The sequence below is a fragment of the Falco biarmicus genome, chromosome 3 (genome assembly GCF_023638135.1).
Source record: "Falco biarmicus isolate bFalBia1 chromosome 3, bFalBia1.pri, whole genome shotgun sequence".
Classification (NCBI taxonomy): domain Eukaryota; kingdom Metazoa; phylum Chordata; class Aves; order Falconiformes; family Falconidae; genus Falco; species Falco biarmicus.
In genome coordinates this window covers 17652938-17678814 of record NC_079290.1, presented here as the reverse complement: position 1 = coordinate 17678814, position 25877 = coordinate 17652938, and the positions used below count along the sequence as shown (strand labels likewise).

The 25877-nt window shown below is 40.7% G+C and overlaps 1 protein-coding gene across 4 annotated transcripts in view; it reads left to right on the top strand.

The window, feature by feature from the left end:
• NSMCE2 (NSE2 (MMS21) homolog, SMC5-SMC6 complex SUMO ligase) overlaps positions 1 to 25877 on the top strand; it is a 136105-nt gene that overhangs the window by 20406 nt on the left and 89822 nt on the right. For all 4 annotated transcript variants that reach the window (XM_056330409.1, XM_056330413.1, XM_056330411.1 and 1 more), the window contains one exon: positions 9938 to 10044. In XM_056330409.1, the coding sequence (XP_056186384.1) occupies positions 9938 to 10044 (107 nt within the window). The remainder of the gene's footprint in view (positions 1 to 9937; positions 10045 to 25877) is intronic.

Below are 25877 nucleotides of genomic sequence, written 5' to 3'. Positions count from 1 at the left end.
TCTGCCCCAGCCTGTAGCACTGCCTGGGGTTTGGTGTGACCCAAGTGTGGGACCCAGCACTGAGCCTTGTTGAGCCTCATGCAATTGGCCTTGGCCCATCGATCCATCCTGTCCAGATCCCTCTGCAGAGCCTTCCTGCACTCAAGCAGATCAACACTCCCATCCAACTTGGTGTCGACTTGCAAACTTTCTGAGGGTGTACTCAGTCCCCTTGCCCAGATCATCGATACAGATGTTGAACCGAACTGGCCCTGTTGTGTGCCTCACACTGCAGTCTGCCAATGGGGCTTTGTTTGCATTAAGAAGAACAGCTTGCTCAAGTTTTAGTTGGACCAGTTTGTTGAGCAGCTCAGGCAGAAGCACTAATACTGACACCTGTGAAGTACGAAGGGAGTCTGCAGTGAGGGAGAGAGTGAGACTGTCTCCATACTGAAACTGCACACTCATTCACTTAGCGAGGCGATTCTCCCATGCTTCTGTCCTGCCTCATGGCCCTGTTTTCTGTGGCCCAGGCCACTGATGATGCACCCACCATGTGCCTCCTATTTCTTGTGGTGCCACATGCAGCATCTCTAGTCTGCGCAATTAGGTTTTGAGTTGGATATATCTGCACCAGACTCGGGTATTATGGTAGCTTGAGCCCAGAACCAAGATAGTTGCATTTACTAAAACATTATAGCTGATTAAGTAAGCTCTGATGACAGCTTGTTAGCCAGGTGTCTGTGTTAGGCTGTCTCCAGTTCTGGACAGCGAAGTAATGTTTCTGAGAATTTTGATGGTCTTGTGCAAAAAGAGTTTATTTGCCTATCTTTACCATTGGGTTTTGTTGGGTTTTTTTTCAATGAAATGTCTTCCCAATCCATTTTCTGCTTCCCTCAAACAGGAAAATCTAAGTAACCACTGCATTTAGTTCAATGAAGGGGCACTTTGAATGAGCTTCTCTGAGATGAGAAATATAATAGGTTCATTAACACAAGCAAAGGGTTTTTTTGGGCAAACCTCATGGTATTGTTTACTGCTGGATAATAACAATCATGCCTTTTATTAGAGAAAGAATTGAACTTCACACTAAAATATTTATTTCCCACCTGTCAATGCAATTTAAAATAAGATAAGAATTAGTTATTGACAAGAGAAAGCATTAACATAGTTGACTTGTAAACAAAAAAGGGGTGGATTATCTCTGTAGAATTCATAATATGCAAGTAGAGATCTTGTGTAATAGAGCAGAAATTGTGCTGCTTTAGAAAAAATCTGACAAGTTGGAAATGAACTTGTTGGATTCATAAAAAAATCATAAAAATATGATTTTGATGGGATTCCTTTCCAGTGGAAATCATAGATAAAGCAGCCTATGAACCTTTTATGGAAATTGTAAATGCTAATTAACAGTCTTGAAATAAAATACTTCATGTGAAACAGCAGTTTTAGAAAGTGTTCTGAGGGATAAAAGAGTAGCAATTACAAGACCTTAACAAATATTTCACTGTTCCTTGTGAGGGAAAATATGTCAGGAAAATTTTTGCCTGAGTTCTAATGTTATCATATCAAGTTCTGAGAGGAGAAAATAGGTAGGAGGACAGCAGCAGACCCCTTGCTTTTAAATATTCCCAGACCTCCCATCTCTTGTTCTGAGGAAGGCAAGGTCAGCAGCAGCTTGGGGCTCTGAACCATGCTCTATTGTGTGGTGTAGACATGCCCACGCCTCCACAGGCAAGAAACTTGTTAGTCATAGGAAAATCCTTTCCCATTAAAATTATTCGTGAATGTTGTTTTCAGCCTTAATTTCACCGTATGTTGAAATCCACTGAGAAAAGAGGGAGATATATATATATATATATATAATATATATATATATTATATATATATATATGCATGCTTTTAGGAGAATAGAGGTGGGGGTTTTTTTGCAAGAGATTGGTCAGATTTCTCTGTGAAGATAGCATATGCCTTGTACTTAGAAAACAGGTGTGGTTCCTCTAACTTTTTCTTGGCAAACAAGCTGGCTGAGGTAGTTATTTCCCCCCAACTCCACCCTGCTACAGTTTGCCACCCCCTCAATTGTACTGGTACAACTGTGTGTATATCTGTACTTCAGATTCAATTGCTGGAATACCATGGTTTTGGGGTTGTTTGGTTTGGTTTTGGAGGATGGAATGCTATTTTTAGCTTGGATTGTTTCAAATTTATAATATGACCCTGTGAAAAGTCGTATTATCCTAGCTGAGGGGCAGCAGAGAGTCTGGGGAAATGACCTGTGAAACTCCTTTTGCTACCAAAGAAAAGGTACACGAACCTCAGCCTTGGTGTTTTCTTGCTGCTTGTCTGTCAACATAACTTGTGGTTTTGTTCTTCTTGGGCTCGTGGATATAGATAGTGTTAAGGAATGCTGTTTTACTCATTTGCTGAACAGAGCATGGTAGTTCTACATCGATACTACCGTAATGCCAGGAAACTGATACAGAATTATGACAGAGGAGAGCTTGAGCTGCTTCTTAAAACTGTTGCATCTTGTAAATGCTTTATCCATCTTTCATGCTTCTGCTTACTAGTTACAGTGTCTTTGTTAACTTTAAATTGGTCTTTCTGCAAAATTAAGTAGGTGTTAATTGGTGAAATAAAGATTAACCTCACTGCAACCTTGGAATTTAGTAAGGAGAAAAAAGGTGCTGGTCATGTGCTGGTCTCTCATCTGAAAGGAGGGAAGCAGCCCGCAAATTGTACAGGCCTTAATATTTAGTCAAGCAAACATCCATTTTTATTTGGGGAACTGCGTACATACTACCTGTCTTCATGTCTTGGTGTTGTATATGTGGCATCAAATACAGAGGTTACAGTAGCAAAAAATATGTAGATATGATATAAAAAAAAATTTCCCTTTGTGTTCCATAAGCAAACTCTCTTTACTTGTATAAGAGATTAGTTGATGTCTTTTTATTGTGTGCCTCAGCCTAAATTAAAAAATCTCTATTAGTGTTGAATAATATTTTACTTTGGATTTTGTACAGCAAAGCACGTCAGCACATGTTGGAGTGTTTTGCTAAATCAAACTGTCTGTGAGAACCCTGTTTATTTCATTAGGTGTTACTACAGTGTCAATAGGTGTTTGGAGGTATTATCCTCCTTTAGTTTGCGGTCTATGGATACTGTGGCAGAAATATCTGGTAAGATAGATCTTTGTTACTCCTCTCAAGTCTAAGCTGGGATCGTTATGACTTTTTAGCCTTCCCCTGGTGGTCTTGAAGGAAAAAAAAAAAAAAAAAACCAACTGTAAGGAAGTTGCTTTTAGAAGCGCTGTTGGCCTAGTTCTGCTGGCAAGGGAGTTTAAGGGAGTTTCAGGTTGAGCAAAAGTTTCATGATTATTATAGAATAATATAGTAAGTTATTTTCAAAAGTGGTTAGTAATACTGGGTGCTTCAGCTTCTCTGTGCCCACTCTGAGATGACTGTTTTCAGAAAGTGCGCAACACCCACTCACTGGAAATGCTGGCCCCTTGAGATGTTTCAAACTGGGCATTCAGCAACTGAGATGTTTCAAACTGGGCATTCAGACCCTGCACGGTCTGTTTCTGTTGAAATTCTGATTCTTTCTACAATATCATGCACTTGCATTTCACTTTCGTGGGCTTGGCAGGAGCTTCCCAGGTCACTGAGTCTTATCTCTTCCCATTTCAGACTGTCATAGCCTACAGGGAAATGGCTGGTAACACAAGATGAGGGGTTTTTTTGCCAGGAGTAGTCTGTAATCTAACAGACACTCTTGGCTCACCCTACTTAAAAAAAAAAAAATGAAGCAGGGAGAAATGGAGATTTTTTTTTTCAGTTACTTGCTGAATAAAACAAATGTTTAAATCCAGACTGAAAAGCACTGCCCTTTCCAAAATAAAACCTCAGAAGACTTCACTCAGGTACAGCAAAATGCTTGACCTGAATCCAAGTGTTGTAGTTTGATTTGCAATTTCTTAACAGAAGCTGAATAGAAAATAAGGTGAAACTTCAGAAATCATTCACAAGCAATAGTTCTCGTGCAACTGAGGGCACAGCTTATGGTGTTCTTCTGTGCTGGTCTTTGCTTTATGAGTTTTATTAGTCCTGTCTCCAACACTCCTCTCACTTTTATTCCTTCTGTTTAGATTTTTTTCTTTGGTAGAATATAGGAAACTCAGCTTCAGCTTCCTTCATCGCTTGAGAGGACTTGAACATTAATTTACTTTCAACCATCTTCCAGAAGAATGGTTTAGAGAAGAGGTTGTTGGATATTGAGGAGTATCAGAATCACAGAATGATTGAGATTGGAAGGGATCTCTGGAGGTCAACTTGTCCAACCCCCCTGCTCAGGCAGGGTCACCGAGAGTAGATTTCTGTTTCTCTCATGGATATAATGTCATTTGGTAAGATATACCCACTTTTCACTGGAGTGCTAGCATCTAGGTGAAGGTGTTGGCCTGTAAAGTCACTCATGCTCAGTCTCTAACTGTGTATATGAAAACTTTCTATGCAAGCAGAATGGCTTTGTTACAGGACAGTGAGGGTAATCCAGCTTGAAATGGCTGGAAACAGCCCAGTTAAGGCATTTCCTGAGAAGCTGGACGTTTCTTTAGGACTAGCCTCAGCAGTAAGTAGCTTCTGACTATTGCATGGAGGGAAATTTTGCAATTACTGCCCTGAGTTCCCCTTTACTCCACCAATTGCCATTCCCAGCATGGTTGATGGCCCTCTAATGAGCTATAGTTTTTCTTCTCTTATGAGTTGCAAAGGTTAGTTCCCCATCCAAAGGGCTCGATGGAGATTTTGGGGTATTTTACTTTTAACCATTTTTCTGGTTTTAATATGAGGACACCTGCATTCAGGAGATGAAACTGGTTTTCTCCATTCTTCTGCTGGTCCTTTGTATTGCTACTAATTTCTTTTAGTTCAGAATTTTCTGTACTGGCTTTCTGCTTTTTTTGCAGCCTAATAGATAAAATATGCTACAGGTCAGCGAGATGATATTTTGAAAGAATTCTCCTTCGGTGAGAGTTTTCTGAGGAGCTGTCCACGTACCTGCTGGAGAAAAAGTGAAGATGAACCCTCAGTGCTGCAGAGGCAGCCAGTCTCCTGTTTTAGTTCCTCTTGGTCTGTATAGTCTGGGGTATCATGGCAGGGTCCAGCTATATCTAGACAGAGGAGGAAAATAAGACAGTGTCTCCTAAATATGTCTGTATCCTCTCACAACTGAACATCTAGACAGTAGAGGGACGTCTTGTTACTGTCTTCTCCAAGTGTTTTGTGAATCTATTCTTTAAAAGTGTGTGTCAATTGATAGTTTTTTTCAAGATTTATTGTCCAACTTGAAATACCAACAGTTTTGAGTAGACCAGAACTGGGGGCACAGAGGAGTGTGTCTTAGCTAGCACTTTTGGTTTTGTAAATTAAGTACTTGCTAAAAACAACAACAAAAATGCTTAGCTGTATCCTGAATTGAGAATGTATGTTCTTCTCCACAAGATGGAACTAAATCAAGGAGTCGGGGAGCCTGTGTTCCTCTGCTGTCAGCAGTAACTTGAAACCTGCTGGCAAAGTGTGTATTTTATCTGCTGCTGGTGCATATGAAGACAACTGCCTACTACTGCTGTTGCTATTGGCTCAAGTGACAGATGTTTGTGTTACGTGTGTTTTAAAAGTCTGAAATCTACTGTCAAAATTTGTGGGCAATGGTATACCATTCCTCTTCTGCCTTAAATGATGGAAGAGCCTGATAGAAGCAACAGTGCATAGCCTTGAAATTCAAAGCAACTCAACATATACTGCAAGAGGTAGAACTGACAATTCCTCTTCTGCCTTAAATGATGGAAGAGCCTGATAGAAGCAACAGTGCATAGCCTTGAAATTCAAAGCAACTCAACATATACTGCAAGAGGTAGAACTGACAATATCCCGTTTTCTTTAAATTGAAAGTTTGACTTCTGTTAGCCAATATTATAAAGATATAAAAGTATATATATCTCTATGTTAATACGTGTTGTCTGTGCTTAAGCATTCATTTTAAGTACTGTTATATTTGTAGGCTTAGAGCCTTCCTGTGATTTCATGGGATTCCAGAATGTTCTGTGTTTGAGACAGTCCTCAGTGGAAGTGAATGCTTTTTTTTAATTGCTGCATATTGGCTGCAGAACAGCCTAAATAAGCAAGTACTGATGTTGTAACTTTTGCACAGAAAAAGAGGTAGTTGTGTAAAATCTTTAGATATTTTGCTAACTTGTGGATGTATACGGGGAACTAAAGTAGATGTGAACTCAGATGTTAGAAGGAAATGCAAGTTTTAGATAAGTGGGTGGCATTTTAGATGAGTGTTAATATAGGAAGTATTAAACCAGTGCTGACTTTATCCTGTTATTGCAACTTCTGTTTTAATGCTGTGGGGTTTGTGATACGTAACCCAGTCCCGATTGATTACAGTTTGAATCAGCAGTAAGGACCACGTGCATGATCAGTTTGGTTTCTTAATAGAAATGAGAAATTGAACTCCTGCTAGTGTCTTTATGTGACTTTGTTCTGTAAATATTTAGGGAGACTTCAGAATAGTATCCACATTTCCATTACAAAAAGAGATCATAAAGTCACGCAAGCTGGAATTCACAGTCATGAAGTATGCATATTCAGCCAGCTAATTTTAACGATGCACATGGGGCTTTGAAAATGAAAATTATGGCCTTGAACTGGGCTTTCTGTGAGTAAAAGATGTAATATTGCAAAATGTATAATCTCTGGGTGGTGAGGGTAAGGACTTGTGGAGAAATGCTTACTAAACTCAACATATTTAGTTTAGATAACAAGGAGACTTAACTACAGTATGCAACTTCAATGGTATTTTGTGGCAATAGCTAAAAGCATATGCAGAGAGTTTGGAATGCATTCCTTAGATATGAATTAGGAACAAGATTAGGATAATTTTTGATTAGATAACAGAAAGGCACTGATCCAGCACTTGCAAAGCGTTTGATTTTGGTGTTGAGCTAGGTTGTTAGCCTGCAGAGTGCAAGGTTTGAGTACTTTGGAGAGTTAGCTGGCTTTGTAGCAGGAGTCTGGCTGGAGGGTGTTCAGCAGATAATGTGGTCACAGCCTGCTGGAAGAGAGAAAGTGCCCTGAGTCTCTTTACCATGAATCCCCACTGCCTTCCTCGCAACTGAAATAAGAGTAGCAGCAGGGCTTGCAGAGTGGATAATGGACAGTGCCTTTTGCATCTTTCAAAAGTTGGATATGATTATTAAATTTTGGTTCTTTGTGATATAATGCTGTTAAATTAATGGGTTGGTGGGATTTGGGAGAGTGAGTTGTGGGATGGTGGTGAGGAGAGAAAAGTCTTTTCTAATTTCTTGTTCCCTAGTAAGATGAGGTCAACTGGTGTGTTCTGATTAGTCTGTGGCGGAGTCTGGTGTAAGGAAACATTGAAGGTGCTGGGATCCCTGCCTTGGTGAGCTGTAAAACTTTACATCCCCATATAGTCACCCACAGCTTCTCATCATGTGCACCAAAGCTCTGCTCTGCATCTGCCCCTTACCAGGGAAGGGCAGAAGTGTTCTCCGCTCATCAGGGGAAGGGAGAGGTTTTTTTGTGGGATGGCAAGATGGCAAATCAAATAGCCTGTAATGTAAGTTTTCTTATAAATCTTGTGTAAGAGATGGGGAGATGAATGGCTGGGAACAACATGGGAGATTTCCTCTTAGCTTTCAGTACCTTGGACTATGGATGGAATTGCAGATAGAAGATGGACTCTAGTATCTGTCAAACAGCAGAAATGGGGGATGGACAACAACTGACCTGCATATAGTCCTTCAGATCTGTCTTTATGTCCATAGTGCCTTCAGGGGCAAGCTAAAATCATGTGTTAGTGACGCATTCAGCAGATTCCCAGTATATATAACATACTTCATGTACATGAAAAAACAGCAACAAGGAAAATGGTGAACATCACTGAGATTTAAGACATGCTGGTGGATGGGTGGAACGGTCAATACGTGAAGAATGTACGGCAGGATGTAGTTACAGATACATGTCCCTCTTGCCTGAGCTGTGTTCTACCTCTTTGATCTTCTGATCTTCTATTTTAGTATTTTAGTGCATCTCTCAAGTTGCAACATTATTATTCTTTACCTAAAGCTTTTTAACTTTTACGAAAGATGGTGTTAATAGAGCTGTCTTGGTGTTTAACAATGCACTTCTTTTCCCCTAAAAAAAAAAAAAAAAAAAAAAAAAAGATTTAGGCCACTGTAGTTTCTTTATGTCATGGATATGATTCATTTTGGCCAGGGGAGGAGAATGACAGTTACTTGCTACACAAACCTTTCCTGTGATTCATGGAGTGCCATTTGTGTCAGCCTTGAAGGAGACACTTCATATGCTTCCTAGCAGGAAGGAAAAAGAGCATGATCATAGTTACCAGATAGGATATGGAAATAGGGTGGGAGGGAAGGGAAAGGGGAGAGGGAAATGCTGATTATTCAGAAGAAAGTTGCAGGAATGCCAAGATTCTGTCTGCATTATCCATTCATCTACTTAATGAAAAATGGATACATACCAAGCCTGTATATAATTAAGGGAAACATCATGACTGTAATTGCCATGTTCACAAAATAGTATGGCTTATTATGTAACTTTTTTGTGTAAATATATCTTAGTGCTTTTCCCTCTGTCTCCTGGATCTGTCACTGTTTCATATGGTATGAAGCTCCTATCTCAGAGTGATGTGTTTCAGCAGCAGTTTCAGATTCTGCTCTCAAGCTAAGATGGCCATATAAAATGCTTTATGTTAGTTTTCTGCCGAGAAAGATTTTTTGTGCTCTTAACGTACTAGTACAGTTAGCAATTTAGGAAGGGCACTAGCTTGCCAGATCAGAAGACATTTTCCTTTCTTCAAAATAAAAGTAATTTCAAAAGCTGTACCACAATTTTCTTCCTAAAAATAACAGCACCAGCACAGATTAGCTACTTAAACTGCTTGTAAAGAATACTCCATCAAATAACAACCCCTAATGCTGCACAGCAGACGGGGCTCTTCCACCGCTTCCAGCTGTTTTCTTTATACTGGGAAAGTGCAGGGTAGGAAAAAATGGGAGTAGGAAAAGTGGAAACTTATGTTTCCTAATTTATTAATTTCCTAAATGGGTTAGGAGCTGGTAGCTGGCTGTCCTCCCACAGCTGGCAGTATTTGGTATGGTATATGCACCTGTGTCAGGAGATGCAGCCATGGCTGTTATGCCTGTAGCATCTACAAAGGGTCCTTCTCCAGCTAAGCAGATGCATGACAACGTTAGGACAGGAAAACAGCAGTGTAGTAAGAGATGAAAGGAGTGAAATTAGGGGGAATGCAGAAGAGAGTAAAAAGGGGTGTGAATTTCCAAGCACATGTCCTGTATCCATTGATTTTCACTGGTAATTGAAGTTTTACTGCTTGTTTCACTAATGCTATTCGGTTTTCCATTATTTCCTGGGTTATAAAATGCTAGCTCTGTTTTCATTTTTTGGTAGCTATGTTTATTGGGGTTAAGGGGTCTAATTATAGCTGTGAACCATTTGTACTGAGAGGGCATTTAAGTTTTTTCTGACTATTTCTGAGGCAATGTGATGAGTCATGAAATACAACTTTTGCAGAAAATACCCTGATTGTCTAATGACTAGGTGTTGGTAGACGAAATTACACACACTCTCCCGTTCACATGAAACAAGGGAAGTGTCTTCCTGAGTAAGCTGTTTGTTCAAGTTACCCAAGAAATGTCAAGGTTTACAGTTGCAAAATTGGAAAAAAGTCTTCTATTTGAGGAACTTGAAAACACCTGCTGTGCCTTACAGAGGCTTTAGATATTCTAACATTAATACTTGTCTTTATACTTGTAAAGAAGAAATGCAAACTGAAAATAATACAACTGATCACCTGTGTACAAAAATATTTTGTTTTTCAGATGATGCAGAGGATGTTAAGAGCATTGAAAATGTCATGTTAGAGTATGCTGCAATGGACAGAGAACTTAATCATTATGTGGAAGCAATTGAAGAAACAGTAAATCAGGTAAACAGCCACTTCTATTGAAGTTATGAAAACATATCCTTATTTAAAGATTACCTTTTAATAGATACAAATGTTATATTAAAACAGTACATAGTTGGAAAGATAGGCCTTTGATGGGTATAAAATACTGCAGTTGCCAGTACAACTATTGTTTTTCTTTCCTGGCTGGCATGCAGCGTCTTACTCCAATTCCTCCCCACTAAACCCTTGTGCCGGTTGGAATATGGGATGAATACTGCTTTGGGAATGACTGAGGACTGTGTGGTTAAGATACCGTAGTCCCAGATGATACCTGCTTGGCGTTTTGCGGAAGATGGAAGACGCATAATGAATGAGGCAGGAATAAACGAATGGTTGTGGCAGCGGGGAACTGATGGAGCGGGGTTCCCAGTGCCTTCCTGCCACATGAATTTGCTCGTGCTTCATAAGGGGCGAGCTTGTTAATTGTTTGGCCCATTAAGTGGGGTCTCGTTCGTTGCCTGACCGCGCATCTTTGCGAGAGGCCGGGGCGGGGGTCCCAGCTGGGCGCCGGCTGCCGCTGCGGTAGCACGGGCAGGTGTCGGGCTGTCGGGGTGAACCGCCCACAGCACGGGCTGCGTAAGCCCCTTTGCGCTAGCCAGCCGGGCGCGGCGGCTGAGCGCCAGCTTGCAGAGGGCTTCTCCCTCTCTGCTTGTCGCCGGCCTGCGACACAATCCCTTGTCGGTCCCTGCGGCCCCCCGAGGCGGGGCGGGGGGGGAACGGCCGGCACCGGGCGGGGCCGGGCGCGGCGGCGGCGCTGGCCGCCAGGGGGCGCCGCGGTTGCGTTCCCCGCCGCCCGCCCGCGCCTGCCCGGGCCGCTCCGCCATTATCTCGTATTTCCTCACGGTTATCGGCCCGTCAGCCCGCTGTGATTCTCTGTCCCTGGCTCTTGGACTCTGCGTAATCCCCTCAGCTCGGTGACCTCGTTACCCCGATTCCAGCGCTGCGGGCTGTCCCTGGCCGCTCTCAGGACAGGTCCCTCGTCCTGTCTGACCATCCCAAGCCAGGTGTTGGGAGCGGGGGCTCCACGGCTGAGGCGGGCACTGAAACAGCCCATTTCGGGGCACCCTGTACCCGACCACTTCATTTTTGGGCCACATCATGCTTGCAGAACTCAGCTTCTGAAGTAACCTATTTTAGTGTCTGCAAATAGACTTTTTGGTGTCAGTTTTGTACAGATTTCTCTAGAAGAGGCAAGAGCACATCCCTGATTTCCCTTCAAGTTGTGAAATCTGTGTTTCAAAGCATGAAGGTAGTGGAGCTTTTCCTTTAAACATGTCTAGCTGTTATCTTGCTGTTGTTTTTTGCTATTTTTAAAACAAAAGCAGGAGAGCAAAGCGATGCATTTTCCACCAATTCTATTTGGAGAAACGCCCGCATGGTTTTTATTTTGTAGAAATGTTTTCCTTTAATGAATTTTTAAAGTCATCTTGAGTGAGATGCTTAACTGAAAAAATCTTCGTTCAAATAATTAAATATTACATGTTTAAAATGAGTTTAAAACTATGTCTACGTCAGCAAATGTTGGACAGCATTAAATACAGTCACTGTTCCCCGTGCGGTCTTTAAATATACATTTCAACTCAGATGTCACCATAATTGCAGACCTTCTAGTTTATATTTGTCAGAAACTGGAAGGATCAGAAGTTTTTCCTTTATTTGGAATAGTCATGATTTTTAAAGCTTTCCTAGTAAAACATAACATAGCCCTCACAGGCATCTCTCCTCATTAGAGATTAATGATGTATATCCAGACTTGAGTGAAACATAGTAGGTTTATATTTTGATGGTAAGCTATTAACTGATTGATCTGTTATTGTTATAATAGCAATTTCAAGTAATTTTCAACAATGTAATTTCTTTCGTTATTCCTGTGTATCAGCAAAACGCTTTCTTCATCCTTAGGAATATAAAGAGTAAGCCTACGCCTTTACCAGCAAAGCACTCAAATCCTGTTTACTTCAGATGCATTCACTCCTGATCTTTGAAGCTCAGGATTCAATGCTTGGCTGAAGTGAAAATATTTTGTGGGTTTAGGTAGGGCGATGATAAATTCATGATTTTTAGGATTGGATTCAGCAACATCTGTTGTGTGCATATCTATGCTTATGTGCAAAAAATAGAAAGTCCTGGAAGGGTTGGTTTTCATTTTTTCCCCTTTTTTTCCTCTAGTGTAGCTCTTTTATGTTGTGTCAGAAACTCCTTCTTGCTTTGCTAAAACAAGCTCCTTCCCTGTTTCATTCCTAAGATTTTAAAAACGCAGCTCCAAGACATTTAACACATTAAGAGTCTACATGGATTATGAAGTCAGTAATGGCTGATCTGTTAGCCTCTAGCCACACTTCTATCTCTGTTTCCTACCTCGCTCTAGGGAATTTTCTGTACTTTGCACTGCCAGCATCCTGAGCAAACCTTTCTGAGAAAGAAACGTATATAAGCCTCTGCAGTGGATCAGAGATACCGTCTGTTCTCTAAAAAATTACAGCTAATGCTTTGTTTTGGAGGATAGCTACGTGCCATGCTTCTAGAATTGCACAGCATATCTCCAGTTACCTGTCAGAGACAGCTTAAACTCAGCTTCTGGGAAACAGATACTGTTACTGGATTTAGGACTGCATCTGGAGGTAGCTATTAGAAAGGCTCAGGTTTAAAATATCCTCCACTGGCTTGCTCCCCGGTTCCATCTGAATTCCTTACCTAAGGGCTTTCTCTGGGGAATTGCACCAGGTCATTTGTTTTCACAAGCAAACTGTTTTTCATACACAGTGTTAAAAGTATTTGTCTCAAGCTGCAAAACACATTTTAGCTGATTATTTTGTGAGTTTGTATGTTGTCATCTTCTGGGCTGTGGTTTCTTCATACAGCAGTGAATCTGAATGTGTTATATTCTGTTTCACCTTCTAACCACCTGCATGTAGTGAAATGTCCAACTGGAAGTTAGCAAGATAAGGAGACAGCAGCAGTTAAAATTCCTGATTAATTATTTCATTATGTGTACCTTTAAATGACATTGACAAAAAGTTGATATTGTACAATAAAAGTATGTGATGTAAATAATAAGGAACTAGCATGAGATATAGTCACATGTTTTTAAAAGCCATGTTTTTTGTTGATTTAAGCTGCAGTAGGTGGAATGCAGAAGGTGAAACATAACCAGCATCCTCTTCTGCTTGAATCAGCAGCCTGTTGAGCAAGAAATGAGCAATTCAATCACAGTGTTTCCAACAATAGGCTGTGGGAAATCCTTTGTCTGTGGAAACTCCCTGTGCTGCTGGATTTTCTTGTACCTGTGTAATGACTGGACTCCTGCTGCTGCTTCTTTTTTCATTTTTAATGGGTATTCTTAAAATAAATTAGCCAATATTCGGGTTCTTTCCATGCAAAGTCTGGACAGCACTCTTATTTTAAGTATAACAAAAAACTAACAGAGCTGAAGTACCTCTTCCAGACTTCTTTATACTCTTGAAGTGGATCCAAGTGATTGGGACCCAGGCTGAGTTAGCCAGTTCAGCTATCCCTACTCTAGGAGGGCTCTCAAGTGGCCAGAGTACCACCATATTGTGCCTGCTCTCACTCCCACTCTGCTCTCTAGATTAGCAGGGGTGTTGGTGGTGGACTCTGCTATCTCAGCTTTTCAAGCATGTGGCTTGTTTGGGACGGTAAAAGCTGGGGTAAATTTTCTGAAGTCCCCACACTTCTTTAAATAAAATGAATCACAATGTATTGCAGATCGATCTAGAGAACAAGAAAGACATAACTGACTTCCTAACGCTGCATTATTCCCACTTCTCTTTTCTTCTCCTGCAGGGAAAGAGAACCTGGGCTGTTTTGTTTCTTTTGCAGATGAGGGCGAATGTGGTAGTGGCATCTCTGACAAAGATTGCTTAGTACTTCCTCTTATAAGTTACTGCTCTGCCAAACATCAATTTATCTTGCTTGAATTGTGCCTACCTTTTGCTAAGCCTGAGCACTGTGAAGGAGGATAAAATCTGAACCTGAGTGAGGTGGAAAAAAACCATAGGAGATGTGTTTCGGAAAAAATTTAAGAACCATGTTAAGGAAGGACACTGAGAGTGGGAAGAGACAGACAGAAAGGTAAAGGACATGGGCCTGGGAAGTCATGAGGTCATATAGACAGGTAGGGAAGAGACTGTTTGAACGAGTGCTAGGAAGGAGATGGTGTTGAGCTGGAAGAAAAATATAGAAATATTGGAAGTTGCGTTTGTGCTTGGATTTTATCCCAGCTTCTGCTCCAGCTTCCCCATGTTGCTCTGGGTGAGTCATTTCTATTATCATGTCAGTGGCTGCTGACATCTTTGTTTTCTTATTGTTCTGCATGGAAACTGATTTGAGCAATTATAACTGTAAATCAGATCAAAGATAATTACAGTTTGAACACAGGAAGTGAAATTAAACATGTTCTTTTTTTTGTTTTTATCTCTAAAACTACATACAACTGATGTAGGTGTGTGTCTTGATAGGCTTGAAGTCTGGATATGTCGGTCATTCATGCCTATGTGGCTTCACACCTTGTCAAGTGTTCATTCTTCCTTTGGCAAAGGTGAGGAGTGCACCATGTTCCTTATACAAGGGCTGTTTTGTCTCTACAGAATGTACAGGAACTATCGTTACTTTTGTTTTGTATTTTCGATAATAGTTCGCCTTAGACTAGTAAGTTCATTGGGCATGGGATAGGAGGAGGTGTTTGTTCACTTTGTCATTAATTTAGAGCAGCTTACTTAGTATTGGGATCTGTTATCTTCATGGCCAAATGTGTAGGTTTTAATCCCACAGAGGAGTAATTCCCTTCAGTGATGTAGGTCATAGTCATTCCAAGTGCGCAGCCTGTGAGTGATCTAAGGAGGGTCTGTGGAAAAGGGAAGAATCCTAGTTAAAACAAGAACGTCCATGGGCTAGGTTTGACTTGCAAACTATTTAGAAGAATTCTGGTTTCTTCACTTAAAACTCATAATATAGTGCTGTAGTGTCATGGACAGTCTTCCTTGGCCTCAGAAAATGAAAAGGACTTAAAGATAACATCTTTGTTACCTGGGCTTGGCCAGCATAGGTGTGTTGGCCACGGTTCCTATTGGAGAAGGTTCTGCCAATATATCCAAGTCATTTTTGACAAAGCAAACCGAACCAGAAAAACATTTTCTGTAGTGGTAGCTCCACCTGTAGTGTGGGTTTTGGAGGACTAGCAAGGTCAACCAGGGGGTGTGGTTCCATCCAGTTCCCATCCTCCTTGGCACAGCTGTGGCAACAGAACTAACGTGATGCCCAAGTCCACTCTGTGCGGCAGGCACTGACAGTGTCATCGATGACCGCTGCTGCCTCTTAAGAGACAGGGCTGTGCTTCAAAATCAGATTGTCACTTGGTTTTCTGTTGAGCTGATAACAGCAAGACTATGAATCCTATGGGACTCATGTGTTTTAGTTGATTCAGAACTCACTGCCAGTGACTGGCACTGTGATAGCCATTACAGTGTTGTCAGTGAAATAATTTTTGACATGGAAATTGCTAGTTTCATGGAACAAAAAGCCTTGTTTAGTGCTGATGCTTTCCTAATGAGCACTTTGCTCTTTTTCTTCTTGCAGCACTGTCATGACAGCATGTTTTGGGGCAAAATCCACTGATGATATCCATATCTGCAACTGTGACCTTTACTGTTCCAGCTGAGTTCAGAGCATTTTCTCTGATACGTGCAGTGCATCAGTGTTTCTTGGTTCTGAAATCCTGTATGTTAGCCCTGAAAATTCTGATACCTTCTTTTCATCAAAAAAAGTCCTCTGCTATACAGAAATGGCTCAGGAAGATGTTTATGAAGTCTGCTACCATGAAAATGGGTTTAGTGAAATTATATGTATTTTCTTGGGCTGGTGGGAAACATAAAAGAGCTCTTTCAGTCTTTCACTGCATTTATTCTGACTCTATAGTTGTAGAAGCTAGTTAATCTATCTTGAAGTTCACTTACAGTTTACTGAAGTGAACCAGCAGCAGCAAGTCAGTCCCCTGGTGAAAGACATTGTACCTGTGCAGTGTCTTCCCTCCCATCAAATAGTAAATAGGTTTCTGGAGAGCTTGCTTCACCTTGAAAGTTTTTGTTAACAATGGATGTCTCCTTGGGCATTATTTTGGTATCTTCACTGCCAACTTTATTTCTTGTTTACTTGCTATATATTAATGAAGACACTTCAGACTAGTAATTCATCTTACAGAATAAGCAAAATACGGACATTGGATGAAATCTTTATCCTGACTTGGGCAGGATTAGTAGAGGAAAATAATATGTGACCCTGTAGTTATGCCTCTGTGTGTATGTAATGCCAAAGGGCTTATTAGAACTTTTACAGGCAAAGTTAAGTCTGGCATTTACTAGCTATGGAGTTCTTTAACATATTACAGTTTCTTCAGTGCAATTTCTTTGATATAATTCATAATCAATAGTGTAATGCTTGTTCTGTCCTGCCATCTCCAAACAGTAATTCAAACAATATTGCACTGGGGTAGACATGTACTCAGTTTCCTGCAGAAACTGGGACAAGGATACATTTCTAATACTTACTTTATAATGTTTACTTTACTTTTTTGTGTCTGTCTCTGTATATGTTGGGCTAAGCATTTGATGGAAACTGCTTTTTTACTTTCCCAGAATTAGTAAGCTATGTGTATAGTTCACTACAATAATATGTTAGAGTCCACATTTGATGAGCTGCATTAAAAATATTTTTTTAGTGAGCAGTATATAAAGAAGTAGGAGTAGTGTTTTATTTTATGTGGGTTATATAGCACATCCTCAGTAATCTGTCTGTGTGTCTTCTAGCAAGCATAAAAATGTGTTGTGCTTTTTGAAGACTAAACCCTGGAAACCTTTGCACACGAACATAGGTTTATTTGACTTCACTGTGGTTACTTACATTTGTCAAGCTAAACATTTTCCTAAATATTTGCAGTGTAAACACTGGAGTTGCTGAAATGGCCATTGGCTTGTGTGGGTAGGAGTGGGGCAGCAGGGGCCACAGCTGGTTAGCAGAGCTTTGGGTGAAAAGAAATGTTCTGGACCTAGGACCATCACATGGAACTGGGAGCTCTGTAGACAGGGTGACAGCAGGGATAGTATTTAGAACAAATATGCCAAAGAAATCCTCAGAACCCCATTGTAATTTCAAAACTGTGTTTGTTATGTTGGACAGCAGTGCTGCCCAGTAGGTAGCAAACTAGCCTGGGATTAAGGAGGACTGGATACTGTTTTCGGGTCTACTGGCAGCCAGCGTGGTTGACCTTGACAAATTGTTTCACTCTGTGCCTTGGGCTGTGGTCCCGTGTTCATTAATACCACTTCTGTGCAGTACCAAATCACCTGGTAGCACATTCTCGTCAAATAAGCCAGATCACATGATACCATGTTGATGCTGGCTGTATGCCGGTTGCAGAAGGACAGACGCTACCTGATGGAGCATAACTGTGCAAAATTAGAATTGGCAGAGTGGTTTGCACTTAATCAGTGCGTCATGCAGCTGTGGTGGTTTTGATGTCGTACTAGACATACTGAAACTGAATTTACTATCTAGTTCAACCACGATCTCAGTCATGTGGGTAGCATCCCGTATCTCTGTCCATAAAGAGATTTTTTCCTACCTGAAGATTTCAAAGCAATTTTAATTCAGTTGTGTAGTGATTTTATTTTGATATTAAGGATTGTAATAGGCAGTCTTAACTGTTTCTGCAATTCCAGAAGGTCACAACAGAGAGTAACTGAAAGTCTCTGTGGTTTGGATCCCTGCTTTTCTAGGTAGCGTCTCCATTTTAGAGTCAGCATGAATTAACTCTGTCTGGCTTAGCCTAGCCTAGAGAAGGAAGATAAAATTATGAAATGTAAGGAAATTAGTAGGTGTTGAGGTAGATAGCCAGTGCAAATTAAAAGGCCATCTTAATCTCAAATCATGGTGGTTGTTATTTTTGGTGTTTGGTGGGTTTTGGTTTTTTTTTTGTTTTTGTTTTGTTTTTTTTTAATGAAACTTATTACTGGAAACACTGGAGTTGTAGTTTCAGTTGATCAGTAGTGAAAATAGTCTTTCAAATTAACCATCTCATCAGCTCCTGCTGACAGTCCGAGGATTTAAATGAGGGGGCTGTGGTAGGGGGTGAATGCTGAAAGCTGAATGATTCTCAGCAGCAGGGGTTTTTGACTTGAAATTAATTTATCCTGTTAATTGAACACACCCAAGTTGATCAGTGTCTTCGGGGAGGCAGTTTTGGAATGCCTTCCATAAAATGTCTCTCTCCAAATGTTCAGTGTTGTTTTAATTACTGTAATTGTTCCAAGAAATTGTGTGTGTATGTTGGCTATTTTAATAGTCTTCCCTCAAAACTTTAAATGTTAGGTCACTCGTTTACTCTTTCTGCTAGTATGTTTTTTAACTGACCTTATCAATAAAAACATTCAGCTACACAGATTTTCCCTCTGCAGAATTCTTAGCAGCTTTATAATGAATCGCATATAAAATGTTGCTTACAGCATTAATTAGATTACATTTTTTTGTGGCTGCTACTACCATGAATTTGTGTTTTTTAAAGCATTTTAGTTAAGAAGGAGTTGGTAGAAGTCAATACTCTCATTCCTAGCTTCCTCATAAATTGCATTATTTTGGACTTTTTTTCATTGAGCTGTCCAATACTGGGCGTAAGCAGGAGTGTGCTTGCCACATGTTCCATGTAGTTTAGAGTGTACCAAATCCTTGCAACTTCATAGTATGAATTGTTTTGAATATTTTAACTTTTACAGGACTGCATGTTTAGGGCCTTTGTTAAAATGGAAAGAACGGAAGGTTTGTGGAGCATATCTTTTTTTCATTTCTTGATATTTGGAGTTAAATGCAGCTTTTTGACCTTTATTTCGTTAAATAATATAATGGTTTTCTCATGTTTTCTTAACACATGCACTCAACCTGTTCTGCAAATGTTGAATTGTCTGTCTTTCTCACCTTTCACATTGTTCCTGTTGATAGGAGGTAGTGCTTTGATTTAAAAGAAGCAGCATGACTTCTTTGTGTTCGTGATTTGCGGCAGTATATAGCTATGCCTGTTTTTTAATGCCTACTAAAATAATAATAAAAAAATCTGCTTAATAGTATGTATACATTTTATTATCTTTCCAACTTGAGGTAAAGGTTTCAAAAAATACCTAAATCCTGCCAGAAATCAATACCAGATGTCACGGTATCTCCCAAATGTGGCCCCATTGTTGATAACCTACTGTGAGTAACAAACACTGTGCTTGATAATAAGGGTTAGCAAGTTGGGCTAATTTCTGGGCTCTCATCTTATTTAACTGAGCTAAGTGCATAGCCTGAGTAAGCTGATTTAACCAGCTCAGGTATTTTTTTTTATCCTTAGACTTGTGTGTTGACACTGACAGTGCATGAAAAGTATTTTAAAATACTGAAGAAAACCCTGTGTACACCAGATAAACTCAAAACTTCCTTGTTAAATGTAAAGTTCCCATGTTAAAATATACTCACACATACTACACCTGATAAATTCCACAAAACCAGAGAAATTAAAAGCTCAGTAATGTTGCTGATGATAACTCTTCTGACTCTTGAAGTGTTGGTGCCTTACTGCATTGCCACTGCTCCTGTGTAACAATTCACAGTGTTTATTCAACTAGGTACTCATCCTCTGTTCCAAGCTGTTGTTATGCTACTTTTTCCCCAGCAGTCTGTTGTGTGGGGACAGGATAGGATAGTAAGGGCTTGGGTGCAATGTTGAGTTTAAAAGGCTTGCTGAGAAGATGACAACTCTAGTAGGCAAAACTTAGGGACTGTGGTTTTGTAGTGTTTGATAACTGTAATGATGAAGTGTGGGCTGTAGATGAAATGTTTCTCCATGGATTTTTTTTTTTCTTAGTTGGAGGCTATCAAGGGATAGAGGTAAAGGCTGGACTGCACTTAAAGCAGTTTGGTCTAGTTCAGTAGAACAGTCTATTGAAACAGGGAGTTTCTGGGCTTGCCTGTTAACAACCCCTTACTCCACAGAGTGCAGAATAGCCCCACCTCATCCCGCTGTTCTCTGTTAAATTCCACTAACTACTGGAGCCCTGACCCTCATTAGCACCTCTTCTCCCCAGAGTCAGGTTGATTATGTTCAGTTTGGTGGGTAGCTCCTCTGCCTCCTCCCTTGCTTCCCCTATTGCAACCTACGTAGGCTTCAGAGTCCCTTTCTTGTATTTTTTTGACCAAAACCAGAGTTGGCTGTAGTTAGTTGGTGGCATGCACTGGGAAACGACTTACAGAAGCATTGACTTTTCTCCCACCCACAGCAGTGCATTGTATCGCTTGGCAGACAAAATCTGAACAGAACAGTGAAGATCCTGTTGAACAATGGCTTAAGAGAATCTGGCCCATTAGTCAGATTTGCACAGAGCTGCCCTATCAGTTATAATGACCTATGTCTGTACTAATGCTCCATGAGCTAATTAGACCTTAGTATAGCTAGTCATCCTCCCTAATCTACCAGTTAGGTTTGCATATGCCTGGCCTCCTCCATCAGTCAGGCTTACAAACATGTATCAGACAAATCCCTTCAAGCAGGTTTATATGCAAAGCATAGATAACTATAGCTGTAACATGTATTACAGCTCAAAGTGAGTTTACACTCAGCCATTTCAAAACCCCACAAAACTCAACCCCAAACTCCTTATATTAGTCCCCCCTTTGCAGTACTTATTTGTCTGTTAAATTTTTAATAGGACAGTGTTTTATGGTAAGGAGAAAATCCAGCTAAACCGAAAAGCACCCACAGAGGATCACAGATGTGGCTTTACTTCTGGTCAAGGAGAAACTGTCAGATAATTCAGATAAGAGGTGACTATAATAGCAGTGTGTACAAGCATGGAGGGAACAGAAGTGCTTGTTCACAATGTGTCACATAAAAACAAAGAGCCATTTAATGGAATTGTCCAGCAGCAGGTTTTAAACCAACAAAAGGAGGTAACTTTTTATACAGTGAATAATTACATTGTGGAATTAATTGCCACAGGATGTTATGGAGACCAGAAGCATTAACGAGTTCAAGAGGCTACTAGACAAATTCATGGAAGAAAAACTCATTGACAGCTATTAGATGTAAAGATTCAAATACAATCACTGTCTTGGGAAATCTCTAAACTGCAAGTTGCTAGAAGTAGGGAAAGTATATGGTAGGAAACAGGGGAAGGTCTTTCTATTCAGCTCCTTTGTTATACTACTGATCCAGCTTTTTGCGTCTGCCACTGTCAGGGACAAGAGAGTGCACTGGATGGATCAGTTGGTCTGATACAGTACTCACATCTTTAGCAGAAAACAAACTACATAGAAAATACAGAGTCTACAACCAGTACTGCATCCTGAAATTTATGTTGACTGGCTATGTAGCTTTAGATGAATAACATTTATACTGTGATTCAAACCTATTTTGGAACATAGTTCTATCTAAAATTACCTTTCGCCTCCATAATTTTAATATTTGGAAAGTCTTCAGGGTATCTAATAATTTATCTTTGTATTCTTACTCATATATTTGATGATTTAAAAAAAATAAGTAAATGAACAGCTCCTGCTCTGGGCATTATTACATAATTGAAAAATTCTTAATCTCAAAGCTAACTTCAAATCTATATAATATAAAACCACACAAACCATTTAATAATTAGGTACTAGCCGATAAAATCCAGCTTGAAGTTAGCACAGCTACACCCACTTGGACCAAAGGGAGGAATCTTCAGCTAGATCCTTGTCTTGTAGCCAGTTTTCACCCTTAATACCCAAGAAAAACTTAATTACTTGTTCTAAACAACACGTCTTGCTTGTAATATTGACGGAAGGAGGTAGACTATAGCTCTGGGTGAGTATCTGCTGGGACCCCTTATAAATTTGATGAAATTCCATCTTAAGTACCTGCTCTGATTTCAGCCACATCAAATGGGATGAAATGTTTTCCTGCATTGTTAGGTACCATATGATCTAGGTTTTTTATTTATTTTAATAGATCAGAATCTGAAAGTTTTAATATCAGTCCTTGTGATTCCTGGGTGGGTGAACACAAAAATGCCTTTTCTATCCCCGTCAGCAGGGTTATAAACTAGAAGGGTGGTACAACTGGGATCATACATATGGTCAACTAAGTTGTGACTATAGGTTTCTTATTACAGGAGATACTGAATAAGAGACAACAAAGCATGTCTTATTTTTTAAAAAAGAACACATTAAGTTGATAGCACTGTCAGAAAATAATTGTGATTTTATATGCACTTTCATTACTTGAGGAAAGCTTGGCTCCACCATTTTTGTAACTCTTCAAGTAGTTTTTGCCTCTCTTAGCCTCCTGTGTATCAGATTAAAAAAACCCCAGCTGCTTCAACTTCTATCAGTTGTGAGCCCATGGCCCCTCCCCAGACTCCAGTTTCTCCACATACCTCTTGAACTGGGGGGTATGAGACTGGATGCAATTTTTAATCTATTGCCTAATGAATACTTCATAAGAGGGGAAAGTTAATTCCTTTGTCCTGGTGGCCACGCTGCCCCTAATGTAGCCTTATTAGCAGTGAGAATGTTTCCTCACATTTCACTTGGTGTTGTCTGTCCTTTTCAGCAGAGCTGCTGCAAAGCCAGGCGGTTCCTAGCATGCACTGATGTGTGAGGTTACCCTGCCCCTAGAAAAGCTGCAGAACTTTTGTTGTTGAACTTAGCATTTCCAGTCCTGAATTTCCTCAAGGTCCTTCTTGATTAAAGCTCTACTGCTTGATGTGTCAAAAGCCACTAGGTTAGTATGGTCTAGAAGATTGCTGAGGGTGCATTTGGTTTCATCATCCAGGTTGTTGGTGAGGTTCTTGAACATTTTCAGCCCTACTGTTCACCACTATAATACTCTGCTTGGTACTTGCTACCAATTGGATATCAAACTAATGTTTACTGTGAGTGCTACCCTTGGAGCCCAGCTGTTCTGGTAATTTTCAAACTACCTTCCAGACCATTTAATTACATCCACCACTCTCCCCACATCTGCTTTTCAGGTCAGTTCATCACATAAGGCAATCAGTTGGATCAAGCATGGACTGCCCTTTGTAAGTCCACGTTGATTGTTGCTGATTACCTTTTTGTTCTCTGCATGTTTGGAGGTGGATTCCAAAAGGATGTGGTTTGCAATCTTTCCAGGGGCTGAGGTGAGGCTAACCAGCCTGTAGTTGCCCGAGTTCTTTCTCTCGTGCCCTTTTTAAAGACAGGCATAGTGCTAGCCTTTTTCCAGTTTTCAGGGGCCTCCCACAATGATCATGCTTTTTTTGGAGATGACAGGCAGGACTCTTGGAGTCACATCAGCCAACTCTTTCAGCACTTTCAGATTAATCTTGTCTGTCCTCATAGATTTGATGAGGAGCATGATGATGAGCAGCATGGAGCTGCTCTCACTCATTCCTGACTTGTCGTCCCTGACCTGTTCCTTCCCAAACCATCCTGGTACACCTGGAAATCTAGGAGTAATCTTTGCCTGTGAGGACTGAGGCACAAATGTATTGAGTACTTCAGCCTTTTCCATTTGCACAGCCGCTACTAGGTTGTCTCCCTCATTCAGTAACATCCCCACATTTCCTCTGAACTTACACAATTCTCTCTCGTCGTTCTTTCTATCCCTTACTTGTTTCAATTCTAACTGTGGTTTGGGTTTCCCAATTTTGTTCCTAACTAGTGCTAAAGCCAAAGCCAAAGTAGTGCTTTTGTGCTCATTTTTTTCTTGCTATTTCTTGTTTGTTGTATGCTGTCTTTTTGCATTACAGTTCACTAAGAAGCTCCTTGCTTAGTCAAAGTGACTCCTACTGAAATTTCCAGTCTTCTTGTACAACAGGATTATTTGTTCCCGAGCTCTCAGTAAGTTTTCTACAAAAAATTTACTAGCTATCCTAGGCACCTTTCGTGTCAGCTTCCCAGGCGATTCTGCTGAGCCATATCCTGAATAACCCGAAGTCCACCTGCATAAAATCATGAGTCCTAATTCTTCTGCTTATCTTCCCAATCTTCTTCTGCATCCTGAATGCAATCACCTTGTGGTCACTGCTCCCAAGCTATTATCTGACCACATTTGCCACTACTCCTTCCTTGTTCATGCACAGAGGTCACACAGAGTATTACCTTTGTTTGGTCTCTCTAGCATTTACATTAGAAAGTTATCACCAACGCAGTCTAGAAATATCCTCGATTGCTTGTGCAATGCCATGTTGCCCACGTGGTGGAAATCTCTAATAAAGACGAAGGCTGGTAGTCATGTTGCTTTAAGTAGTTGTTTGTAGACAGTCTTATCCACTTCATCCCCTTGGGCAGGTGGTATGTAACAGGCTCCCACTGCTCTATGGCCAATGTTGCTTTTGCCTTTGCTTTTCACTAGAAGATTCCTGTCAGTTACATCTCTGGATTCACACTGGACCTCTGCATAGACAAGGAGGTGCTTTGTAATGAAGTGCAACTGCCCTTCTTGTTGTTTGTTCATTGCTTGTTCTCCTTGAAGAGCCTCCATGACACTGTTCCCGTCATGGATGCTATCACATTTAATCTTCGTGATCCTGATCACATCAGAACTCTCTGACTGTGCGTAGACTTCCCGTTCTTCTTGTTTGTTGGCCAAGCTCTGTGCATTAGTATCCAGACGCCTGAGGTAAGCCTCTGCATGCCCTCCCTCCAAGTCGAAATGTGTAACTTGTGGCCTTTTCTCACACATACTTTCTCCTCCCTTCCCTTCTCTTACCACTGGGCCAAGTACCCATTCCTCAGTGAATGTGGTTTAAAGCCATCCTCACCAGAACAGTGAGTCTCTTCACAGAGATGTTTTTGGCAGGTGGCTTCCGTGTCTTCGTAGCTGCCCATCTTTATTGAATGTGGCATTGCAATCAAAGAGACCAAAGTCTTGCTGGTGACAGCAGCTGTACAGCCAGGCATCAGTCTGCTGGTTACATCTGCTAGCCAGGCCACTCCATTGACTGGAAGGACTAGAAAAGAGCATTGCTGGCATTTCTGTCTTCTCATGTTTGCTCCGAGTTCTCTGTTCCATTTGAGCTACTCGGGGTTTCACTTGACTGTGTTACTTCTGTCCCACAAAGGTTAGGGGCAAGAGGTAGAATTTGGAAGGCTGGGTGAGTGCTGGCAATTTCTCTGTAACATCAGTGAGCTGGTTCTGGGCAAGCAACAGACTCACCTGGATAATAGGGGTGGATTATTCTGTTTCAAACAGGGGAGCATCATCAGGGACTAATACCGATGTTTTCTTTAGTACTGGTGCTAATCCAAAGACTTGAGATATGCACTCAGAATTTTCTCAAACACCCACTACTGTTCCTGAAAATCGTAGCTTGGCACAGCTGGAGGAGGAAAAAGAGTTTTATTCTTGTTACCTGAAGTCACAAGCTAGCAGCTTCTACCCTCTGCAAGTTTGTACCCTCTTGCTGGTCTTTTGGTTGTAGCTGTTCTTCTTAGAATTATAGAATATGGAAAAGACCTTTAAGATCATTGGGTCCAACTGTAAACCTTACCTTGCTAAGCCCACCACTAAGCCATGTCCCTAGGTGCCACATCTACATGTCTTTTAAATACCTCCAGGGATGATGACTCAACCACTTCCCTGGGCAGCCTATTCCAATGCTTGACCATACTTTTGGTAAATAGATTTTTCCTACTATCTAACCTAAACCTTCCCTGGAGCAACTTGAGGCCATTTCTTCTTGTCCTATTACTTGCTACTTGGGAACCACCTTGCTACAACCTCCTTTCAGGTAGTTGTAGAGAGCAATAAG